Genomic DNA, 11837 nt, shown 5'->3' on the forward strand with positions numbered 1-11837 from the left:
CCCCATTGCCTACCATTACCATTCTTCTGCCTTGGAGCCAATACACAGTAATGACTCCAAGACAGAAGGTAAGGGTTTAAAAAAAAAAAAGGAAATGAATTATGTAAACATGAAAAAATATTTTAAAATAAATAAATACATTTTTAAAAAAGCCATTCTTGGGGGGCAGCTGGGTAGCTCAGTGGATTGAGAGCCAGGCCTAGAGACAGGAGGTCCTAGGTTCAAATCCGGCCTCAGACACTTCACAGCTGTGTGACCCTAGGCAAGTCATTTGACCCCCATTGCCCACCCTTACCACTCTTCCACCTAGGAGCCAAAACACAGAAGTTAAGGGTTTAAAAAAAAAAAAACCTAAAAAAAAATTAAAAAAAAAATCCATTCTTTGGGTCAAATTCCTCAAACCAAAAGCCAATACTCTTTGGAGAGGTACAAGAAGTCCCTCATTCCAGTGCCTCAGATAAAATTGTGGCAAGGGAACTACGTACTGGTCTAACATTTTTTTTCCTTTTTTTTCTTCTTTAAACCCTTACTTCCTATCTTAGAGTTGATACAAGTGTATCAGTTCCAAGACAGAAAAGCCATAAGGGCAAGACAATTGGGATTGTCACTTGCCCAGGATCACATAGCTAGAAAGTTTCTGAGGTTACATTTGAACCTAGTACCTCCTATCTCTAGACTTAGCACTCTATCTACCAGGCCACTCAGCTGTCCCTCTAGGATCTTATTTCGATACTTCAATTCCTCAAAGGATCTGATCGCATTAATGTAGTATGGACTTCAACCAATCTTTTTGTTGAAAAGCCTTCTTTTCTTGTCTACTTGGTATAAGCCCTAGTTAAGGTTTTTGTGCTCCCTTGGCCTCCTAATTATAGTGATTACCCCATGATGGTGAAACTATCATAGGAAATGGTAATCACTTGTCAGTGTGTTTTCTTAGTTCCATTTCCCACTTAAAGCTGTTGAAATCATACATCTTCTCATGTTTATCCTTTCTTCTAATTCGGGGGAGGTTTTGTTGTTTTCTTTAATGAGTCAATGGTCTGAGTGCACTCAAGACAACTAATTAAAAAATTATATGTTGAAAGTGTTTATTATGTACAGCATCTTCTGTAATATGGTTTCTTTTATTTATTTATTTTTTTTAATCTGAATCAGTTAACCTGGGATCTGTGAACTTGAGTAAGTGGCTTAGTAATTTTTTCAACATAATTTTCTTTCTAATCTTATGTATTTTGTGTATTTAAAAATATTATTCTGAATTACTTGTTGACTCTAGGAGGGAGGAAGAGAGAAGGGAGGGAAAGAACATGAATCATGTAACCATGAAAAAATATTCTAAATTAATTAATGAATAAAAAAATTTTAAGTGTTTAACACCAGGGAGGGAAATATTATTCTGAGAAGGGGTCCATAGGCTTCATCAGACTGCCAAAAGAAAACAAAAGCAAGTTAAGAACATCTGATCTATTTTTTTAAAAGGATGGGGAGGGAATGACCTACTTGGACAAAAATATTTATAGCAGTTCTTTTTGTGGTAACAAAGAATTGGAAATTGATGGAAAGTCCATCAATTGGAAATGACTAAATAAGTTGTGGCATATGGCTGGGATATATGATTTTGCTATAAGAACTGAAGAACAGGACACTTTCAGAAAAACCTGGGAAGATCTATGAAATGATGATGCAAAGGAAAGTGAGCAGAACCAGATCAATAATATTGTAATGATGATCAATTATGAAAGCCTTAGCTATTTTGATCAATAAAATGGTCCAAGGCAATTCCAAAGAACTATAATGAAAAATGCTATCCACCTTCAGAGAAAGATTTTATGAACTCTATGTGCAGATTGAAGTATACATTTTTCCATTTTCTTTGCATGTTGCTTTTTTTTGCCACATGCATAATATGGAAATGTTTTGCATTTCTTCACAAGTATAATTAATATCTTGCTTATCTTGTCAATGGTTGGAAGGCAGGGAAGAAGAAAATTCGAAACTCAAAAATATTTTTAAATCAATGTTGAAAATTAACTAGTTAATTTATTTAAAGAATCCTTGATTTAAACCATATATCCTAATATATTCTTTACTGTCATCTCTTTTGACAACCTTTGTATTAAAGTCACTGAGTCATGATAACATAATTTAGAGGATCTTATCAAGTTCTTTTTAGAGTTTCCCTACCATCCCATTCTCTCTCACAGATGTGAGCAGAGAATTATCTTCACTATGTTCTTTTGCACACACTTATGAGTAAAAATGAGCAAGTGCCTTGTGAAATGATTTCTCCCTCTTATACTCCTATATAACCAGATATGAATCATTTCACTTTCTTGGGTTATAGCTTTCTCATTTATAAAAGGAAAACACTAGGCCAGTGATAGTGAACCTTTTAGAGACGAAGTACCCAAACTGAAACCCAAAAACCTCTTATCTATTGCAAAATGCCAATAAGGCAATTTAACCTGAATACTGAGGTTTTCGTTTAGAAAAAAAACCTCATAAACATCTTTTGTCTTAAAAGAAAAACACAATAACAACTTTCAATGACACAAAAAATTTTATTGAAAGGTACAAGTTTGCATTTGGCATGCTTTTGAACAATTAATGTGATTTTTGCTGTTGTATGTATACCAATAGTTGTCTAACCTTGGCTCATACTTTGTAAGTTTGAGAGCAACACATATAGCACTCAAGTCATCTGTTAGTCTGTTTTTGGTGTCAGACTTGATATAATTTAAAGATGAAAATGGTTGTTCACAAGCATAAAATGATCCAAAGTAAGGAAAGCAATCTGAAGTGCTTTCATTGACTTCAAATTATTTAACAAAGAATCCCACATTTTAAGGATTTCATTTTCAGAACTAACTATACTGTCTGTTGTCATCCTTCTATCTTCTAAAGTGTTTCACACAGGCCATAGAACTTATTTTTCCAGATAGAACATTTTTTTTTTAAATTCTAATAGCTCTATTTTCAGTGTAGGGATTAAATTTATGGTTGGACTAAATATAAGAGAAATGTGGCAAAATGTGACCTTGATGGATCTGGTGACAAATCCTTTTCCATGGCAAAACCATAGGTCTTTATGGATGCTGGGTTTGTCACCAGATCCACCAAAGTCACATGTTGCCTAAACAGCCTTTTGTGCCTTTTTGCCTTTGTTAATTGTCCCATAGATGAGGATGGATGGACTTCATCAAACTGGTTACAATCTGTATGTATTGGAGAATTTAATGAGCAAAAAATCTCAATTGATTTTAAGGGGTCTTCAGAAGTGATTTTTCAGGTATCCAGGAGTACCACTACCTCTGACAGATCATTTGCCTACCTTTGAGGTGTGTGTAACCAGAGGTCAGGGTCCACTTAGTAGCTGAAGTGAAGTACTGTAGCACTATTATATTCCCCACCTCTGCATTTATAAAAATGTAATGGATGAGACATGAGAAGTGATTTTCACTATTGTAGCACTTGCCTCCACATTGCAATGGATGGGACATATAAAAACATGCCTTTTATGGCTATTACAGTCTCATGCAAGAGGAAGGAGGTTCATCTGGAGGTGGTAAAGTTTTTTCTAGGGGGCATAGTACCTTTGAATGACTCGTGAGAGGGAGCATGTTGCACAAAGCCTAATAGCTTCTGAATGTTTTTTTTATATATATTTGTAACTCTTCAGAATGATCCAGATTCTTGGTGACATTTTAGACCCAAAAGATTTTCATCAGCAATACAGAGGTTTTTTCTGAGCTCTTCTGCCAAATTTTAGAATGACGGCAGTAATAGACTTTGTTAAAAATATCTTAGGCAAGGTTGAAAGATTTTCTAGATCTGGAGAACTTGTGACAAGTATCCATGAGCTTCAGTGGCTATAGAGACTCATGTGAATCCTAATGATAGTGGGTTTGTTTGCTCTCAGGAAATCTGTCCTGGCAGTCTAGTTATCTTGGGGGTGGGACAATTGAGCGAAGACAGACTGAGAACAGCCAGAGACATTGTAGCTTGCAGAAAGCTATTCTGAAGTGCTATCTGCTGATTTTAATCTTTATATCATTTTTCACTAGATGGCATGAATTCCATTCCCACCATACATCTTCTCTTTGGAGACAATGTGTTAGGTGTGTTTGACATATCTCTTGGACCACAGTGGTAAGAAAGTACAGGCTTTTTCATGGGAGACAATTTCTCCATATTTCATTCATTGTTCTTTTATGTTAAAATACTATACCAAATCAGGTCTGGGAGGGAAGAAACTTGGAGACTGTTCTGGCTTGTTTTTGCAGGCACCTATGTATGGGAATCTGAGTTAGAGTATTAAAATCTTTAACATTAACTCATCATGTGCTGGTTTGTTGTGAAGTGGCTTCTAGGGGAATTTCTGTATTTCTGTATGTAAGGGTGAGAATTTCCTAGGAGTTATAGGGGGTCTTTGGGGGACTCTGCCAATAGCATGTATTGTTTTTCTGTGTTTCCCTGGGGCTGAGTAAGGATATTGATTACAATAATTTCAGTGAAGGGGAATGTTAGTGAGAAAAGAGTCACATTGGGAAAACTGAGTGAAACAACCATCCTTCTGACACTTGCTGTGCGGGTTTCATAACTAGTGATGAGCTGTGCTAAACATCATGAGCTTGATGGCTTCCCAGGGTTTGCTATTGTAATTTAAATGTGCTCTTATGATTTGGGGGATTTCGGTACTTCTTTGAATGTGCATTACCTGTTATACTACTGTTTTATAAAGCTGTTACTTGGTGAAAATTATTTGCACTAACACTGTGGATCATGGCCAAGATAAAAAGGAAATGGATCTCATTTTTGGGTGAGAAACCTTTGTAATCTGCCTCTCCTTGGGTAACATAGTATGTCACTGATTGTGAACCATATGTCTTTGATTTAAAAATTTTTTTATTATTGTTTTTCCTTGTATGTGCAATAGAGTATTTGAATTTTCTTTTTTCTGTCATTTTTTGCGTTTGAAGACATGTTACCAGTATTAATGTTTTTTTTATTTTGTACTAATATATGTTTACAATATCCATTAGCTTTAATATTAATGCATACTGTTATGAGGAAGAGTTTAGATATTTAGTGAAATTAGCACCCAGGCTGTCAGGCTGTCAGATAAGATCTGAAGGTTCCAAAGATGAAATTGTGGCAAGGAAGGGATTTCCTGAGAGACTCTGTTATGGCTGAGAGAGCAGTTGGATGCTGAAAACTGTCTCCAGTGAAGAGCCCAGGAGAGAGTGGATTTGTCTCCCAAAAGAAATACCTATCTGTGGGAAATTCAAGTTGAGCAGGAGGATCAGACTTGGATGGTGGACATCCCAAGCTGATTCAAGCTCCTTTTTTTTACCCTTTTAGATTAATTTTGCTGAGGACCTGTGCTGGATCATTGAGGGAACAGAAGTGAATTCAAGCTATGAGACACCCATTCACATTCCAGCCTTATAGGCTAACCCAGGCTGCCACAATTCCATCCTTGGAACCTTCAGATCTTATCTGACAGCCTGACAGCCTGACAGCCTGACAGCCTGGGTACTAATTTCACTAAATATCTAAACTCTTCCTCATAACAATACCCAAAAGTTGTGGACTATGGAAACCTGCCAATGATTGTTTAATATTATGGGACTTTTGATTAATGATTGTGTCTGATTCCAGGAGAAGGGATCACAAAAGAGCCATTATACAGTGCCAAGAAGCACAAGGTCAAGGAGACCAACAATTCCCAGCAGGATTGATGAGAATCTGCACCAAGACAGAGGACTTGTTTTGGGGTTTGAGGAAGATGGCTGTTTGACAACATCAGACACAGGATTTCCCCGTGCCAGGTTCAGACTTTAGCTATAATTCTAGCTCCCCTATCCCTGAGCAGCGGCTACAATACTAGAAAATTCCTTGTAGATTTTCTGATGGCTTGTAGGATTGTCTTCAAATGTGGAATTTTCTAAATGAATTTTTAGATTTGGAAGATATTTCAAGTGCCCACTTTCAAGGTCTCTTTCAAAAATCTGCAGGTTTCTGTCAAATGTTTTGATATCACAAAACATCCTTTCTACTATTCTTCCTACACCTTGTAGTTGTTTGTTCTTCCACTATTTGTTTTTTTTGTTTTTTTTTTCTGTACTCATTTTTGGGTCTTCAAGACTTAAGAGTCTACAAAAACACAAAATTTTTTTAAAAAAATGAAGCACATAAAAAAAATGAAGCACACATCTATCCCTATACCAAAAATAGCTAACACTTATTAGTTAACACTAAAGAAATGGATATTCCCTGAACCAACAATCTACTACAGTAATTCTCGGCTGGGGTTCCTTTTGAATTTGTTGATCCACCAGTGCAAGGGAGCAATGTTCCATTGACCACCAGCTTTTGGCCTGCTATGAAAAAGGCATCTGAGTACATTTCTTACCTTTGATTCACCTTCACTGTATGTTCATTGGACCTACTTCTCGGGGAATTTGCATCAATAAGATGAAATGGAGGTGTAGCACACATTTCCCATGCACAGGAAGTGTGCAGACCTCAACCATCCACACAAGCTCTCATTTTCCCATGAACAGAAGCCCAGGCTGTTTCCTATGGACAAATACAAAGTACCCCCTGACAACCCCTGTATCTTGAGTGTCGTGTCAGTGTCAGTCCTGCCTCTAATCTAGCTCACACATAGGCCATAGAGAGCTGAACCCCACACATCACCTATCCTAATACCCGAGCATGACCTAGATCATGTGATGTCAGGGAACTGTAATCTCTTGTGTATTGGACACACAGAAAAGATGTCAATAAGAGTGAATGTCATTCATGCAACAGACAGCAATTGTTCTCTATGAAAGAATCAATCCATAACCTGACACCAGCAATGAGTCCCACAGGTTGCTGACATGCTGGGTAAGTGGATGCTCTTTTACTGAGCAGGGGGAGGGTCACTGGTCCTCTGCACCCCAGCAGCATCTTTTGCTTCCTTTTACATTATAAGCCCCTTAGGGACAGGGAGCAATTTGAAAAGTGAAATATAAATACTGTCAATAATAGAAATACTGTGCAAGACTGCATTTATTTCTTTATCAAGTCAGCAGTATCCTAATTAGATGGCTGCATCATGCCATATTTCATAAACATGCACAGCTTTGTGAGATTTTGTATGCACTTCTTTTTCCAGTAGGATTGGAAAAGCAATTCTGTGGTTTATCTTTAGGATCATATAAAAATTAGTTTTGTGCAATGTTCTTACAGATAAGCCTCTCATGGGCAGCAAGCAGGGCCAGCAGCACTCCTCTCTTCTCCAGTGCTGCTTCCCTCCAGCTAGGCTGGTGATGGCAAACCTATGACACGTGTGTCAGCACTGACACACATAGCCATTTTCGATGACATGTGGCCACATGTGGCTGCTTACAGAGAAGTATGGGGCTGCATGACAAGGATGAAACATTTGCTGTAGCATAGTGTAGACACTCTGTGCATTATAGATGACAATTCTACCTATATTAATTTACCTATTTTGGTTTATTAACTATAGTTATATATTTCAATTATACATTTTTGTTATTTAAACTATAAATATTATGAAATTATGTTTTTTTTCCTCGAAGTGACACACCACCTGAGTTATGCTTGGTTTTTTGGTGAATTTTGACACACCAAGCTCAAAAGGTTGTCCATCACTGAACTAGGCCATGCTATGAGCTATGCTCCTCTCCAACCCCACCACAGGAATCACCTCTGCCACAGATTCAACAGGCTGCTGTCTGGGCCCCACCCTCACATAGCATGTGACCTGCCCACCTTATTCCAGACAAGAAGGGAGGAAATGCTCCCATTGGCTGCTGGGCAGAGGGCAGGGGATGGCCTCAAGCATATGTGGAGAGAAGGAACCTCCCTCTGGCTTTCTAAGGAACTCTGGCAAACTCTGTGCATGTGCCCACAAAGATTTCTCTTTACCTTCTCTGGTACACATGCCATAGGTTTGCCATCACAGGAATATGGCTAAGCATATATAAAAATCAACTCTGGCCTCTACCATGACAGTTCATGCTAAAAAAGTCCAGAGTCCTGGACCTAAATTCTAATTCAGACTCTTCTACTTAAAAATGTGACCTTGGGCAAGCTTCAAATGATGTGGCTGCACTCAAAACCCCCTCATGGTTCCATAAAAATGACCCTTCAACCTTGTCATAAAGTCACACAGCCACAGTTTGTGACAGGGCAGGACAATAAGACCCAGGTGGCCCCCAATTCTCATTCATGTTTTTTCTACTATATTAACTGACTCTCATAATGACAGGCTGTGGCTGGAAGTCTTGGGATTAGGTGGTTAATTTCAAGGGTCAAGTCATAGGTTGACACCACCATGCTGAGTGGATAGAGGAATGTGGAAAACAAGAAAAAAAAAGCCAAGAATGGCTCTGGAGGCAGAGTCTCCATTTTCAAATTTCCCCTTACTTTGCTAACTATTGTGATAATGAAATTAAATCTGCCCTGCCCATCCTTAATCTAATCACCAAAGGTAAGAATATCCCCACTTAATTCACAAGTTGGGAGGTCTGTGACCCACCTGTGCTAGAGTGTGAGACGAATCAAAATCTATTGACTACCTCCTGGGCAGTCCTAAGCAAAGCATCTGTTGTGATTGGACACGTAAACTAAGAGGGAGGCACAGGAAATGACTCAAAAGAAGCACCTTTTAAAAGGGAGTGACAACATCCTGTCAGAGAGTTCTTATTCATTTCCTAGAGCTGAAGGTTGAGTGGGAGATGCTGCTTGCTGAACCTGAGACCTTGGTGAGACTGTTCTTAAATCTCTACCTTAGAACTACACTTGGTGAGTGAAAAAGGCTGACTACCTTAGCTTCCCTGGAGGCACTAGCCTCCTGGAGGCTCCTTTGATTGGAAGAAGCTCTCATGGCTAAACCCCTTATTAATTGACTTTTAGGCTCTCTGGCTGGGCCTCGGGAATCCTGCCAGAGTAAAGCCCAGATTTGAATACAAATCTCGTTCATTAAGTTAAATCTCTTACTCTACCCTCTTTTCATCTCTCTACTTCCACTCTCTCCTATATTTTGTAAATAAATTACTAAAATCATTTTAGGAATTGGTATTTATTCAGTTCCTTAGGGACCATACCTTTAAATATTAATATCCAACAAAAAAAACCTTTTTCCTTTTTACACTATGTAACCTAGGCCAAGTCATTTAACCTTGATGGACCTCAGCTTCCTGGGCCTGAAAAGTTAGGTGCTTAGCAAATATTTGTTTCCTTCCTTCCTATATAAAAAAACTTGCATTATATATATATATATATATGTGTGTGTGTGTGTGTGTGTGTGTGTGTGTATATATATATACATATATATATATAAATATAATAGTCCATTGGCTCTTTTAATTTCTAGAATTCAGTGTATGGTGTCAAATTGGGAGAAGGGGGCCAAAGAGACTAGATAACCAGAAAGGTCTCTTCCTGCTTTGAATCTATGCTCTTAGTTATCAGACAACTATACACACTATACCTTGGTTCAAATCAGTAGGCAATAGAGAAATGCTATTTTAGTTGCCAAAAGAAATGCTATCACTGAGTGAAGGTTATGTCCATGACTGTTACAAACAGCTGATAGATCCTAGTCCCCATTTCTCCTTCAATTCCTAGCCAGGAAAAGGGATCTCAAGACTAACCTGCATTTTTTCATGAAAGCCAAGTAAGCCAGAAGATTTTAGGACTGAATCTATACCCAACTACAACAATAACACAAGCAGCTGAATCAAATTTGCAAGCTGCCAACTTTTCTTCATCTCTCAGCAGCCACAGAAAGTTACAGATATAAATCCTAAATAAAGGTCACTTACCCAGAGGGCTAAGAGCAGCAGCCACACTTTCCCCTACATTCTGCAGGAAGGTGACATTGGGGTCCTGTTGTGAACTGGTACTAGCTAAAGCATTTAAAAACAGTAAGAGCCAATGAGTAAAAATGTTTTGTGTTCACTTCTATTTCCACAGAACAATTACATGCGCCAAATCCCTCTCTCCTCCCTCCTCCCCTGCTAAACAGTTTGCCTCCTTTGCCAAAGGCTTGCACATCCCAGATAGGTTAGGTCTCTTGGGAGGATCTGGGAATTCTCTAACCCATCTGACCTTGTTCTGCTCCTGGAGTAGGAGGAGTCCTGTTCGATTGGGCCTGGGCAGCAATCTGATTCAGGGCATCAGGAGGAAAGAATCCCCAGCAGCCTGGCATCCATCCACCAAAAGGTGGGAAATTCGGCCCATGTCTCATCTTCTGAAGCCAACGTCTGCGAGAATTCCACTGAAAGAAACCAATCAGGCCCACAGATGAGAGGGTTCTGCGGGCACCAACCAGGCTCTCCCCCAACTCTGAGGGACCTGCATTTTGAGCTGGACACAGCATCTTCTTTGGCATCAATCTTTTCCATGAGCCCCTGAACCATATTTAGCTGAGTGACTGACCTGGGATGAAGTACTTGTTCACCCTGGGCCTCAGGCTCTTTCTATCAGCAAAATGAGGAAGTTCAGGCTCTAAAATACCATTCAACTCTACCCCCCCCTCCCCTACCCCTACCCACCAGGAGTCTCTGTGGAAGGACATGGAGCAGACTTAGCAGCCACTGATTACAATCAGCCTTTTTCTTCCAGGTGAAGCTCTTCCTGACCACCACACTCCAAAGTGCAGGTTCCTCCCCCTGCTAATTCCCATTCATGTACTTTGTGTGTGTGTATGTACTCTTCTGTGCAGGTCAGGTCTCCCTCTGAGAATCTGGAGTCTCCTTGAGGGCAGACTCTTAGGTGTATCCCCAGCATTTAAGCCATTTAAGCCTTATCCATAATTACACTGACCTTTTATATACTACATCTCCCTTGGGAGAGGGAAGCTCCCTGAGGGCTTGGATGCCCAGCATCCAACACAGTCAGTACTTCATGCTTCTCAGTGGGACAGACTTGCCCAGGATAGCACATTGAGTGGGGGGGCCCTCTCTCCACCACAAACTGCCTTTCCTTATAGAGGGTACTCAGAGAGCATGAGATAATGAGAGAAGTGGGCTGCTGCCAAGCTGGGCAATGCCTTGAAGGCCAGGCTCAAGCTCGCCTGGCAGAGCTTTTAGAGACAACATTTCAGAATGGAGGGGGGAGACCAGGGACACGTTGGCAGGCCTTTCTTTCCAGGCTGCTCGCCTCACCTCAGGGTGGTTGAAGGGATTCTGAAAGAGGATCATGTTATGCTCCTTGTGAAGGCCTTTGGCCTCGCAGGTGTTGCACAGGTCGTAGTCAGGGCAGATGGTACATTTGAAGCGATTCCCCACCACTGGCCCATTGCAGCCATCACAGATCACGTTGGGGTGCACCATGTTGGTGGGAACCTCCTGGACGCAAGGGGGACGATGCTCCCGCTTACACTCCTTTTTCTCTAAAAAGGGGAGGGTGAGAAAGAAAAGGGAAGACACTTCAGTTTGCCAGTGGACAAGATGCCAGCCCTATGGCTTGGGCTGAAGCCTGCCAGATGATTACACAGACCTAGAAAGTCACTTCCTCTGCAGCAAAAGATGAGGACAGAAAAGACTGGAAGCAAGGAAAGTCCTATATAGTGAAGGAAATAGAACCAGGAAAGCAGTATTCAAAATGACAAAATTTTCCTTTTGGTTTGTTTTCTTTCATAACTGTAAATCTAAGGGTTACTTATGCAGCTGCTTGACTTTTTTTTTACGTTCAAGATTTGTACCTACAATAATAATAGTTTCTCCTTAGTATTTCTAAGTAAAGGGGAGAAAGAAAGTAGGTTTACCATGTCAAAATACAGCAATTTAGCTTGTAAAAGTACACACAAATGA

The 11837-nt window shown here is 39.8% G+C and overlaps 1 protein-coding gene across 1 annotated transcript in view; it reads right to left on the reverse strand.

Annotated features, from left to right (window-relative positions):
* Positions 1–11357, reverse strand: part of MGAT4B (alpha-1,3-mannosyl-glycoprotein 4-beta-N-acetylglucosaminyltransferase B) — a 101898-nt gene extending 90541 nt beyond the window's left edge. Inside the window, exons 1-3 of the mRNA XM_044659812.1 lie at positions 11190–11357; positions 10132–10300; positions 9846–9929 (exon numbers count right to left, since the gene is read on the reverse strand). Coding sequence (XP_044515747.1) covers positions 9846–9929; positions 10132–10300; positions 11190–11357 — 421 coding nt within the window. The remainder of the gene's footprint in view (positions 1–9845; positions 9930–10131; positions 10301–11189) is intronic.
* Positions 11358–11837: the final 480 nt, after the last annotated feature.

Source organism: Gracilinanus agilis, chromosome 2, assembly GCF_016433145.1.
Source record: "Gracilinanus agilis isolate LMUSP501 chromosome 2, AgileGrace, whole genome shotgun sequence".
NCBI classification, from domain to species: Eukaryota; Metazoa; Chordata; class Mammalia; order Didelphimorphia; family Didelphidae; genus Gracilinanus; species Gracilinanus agilis.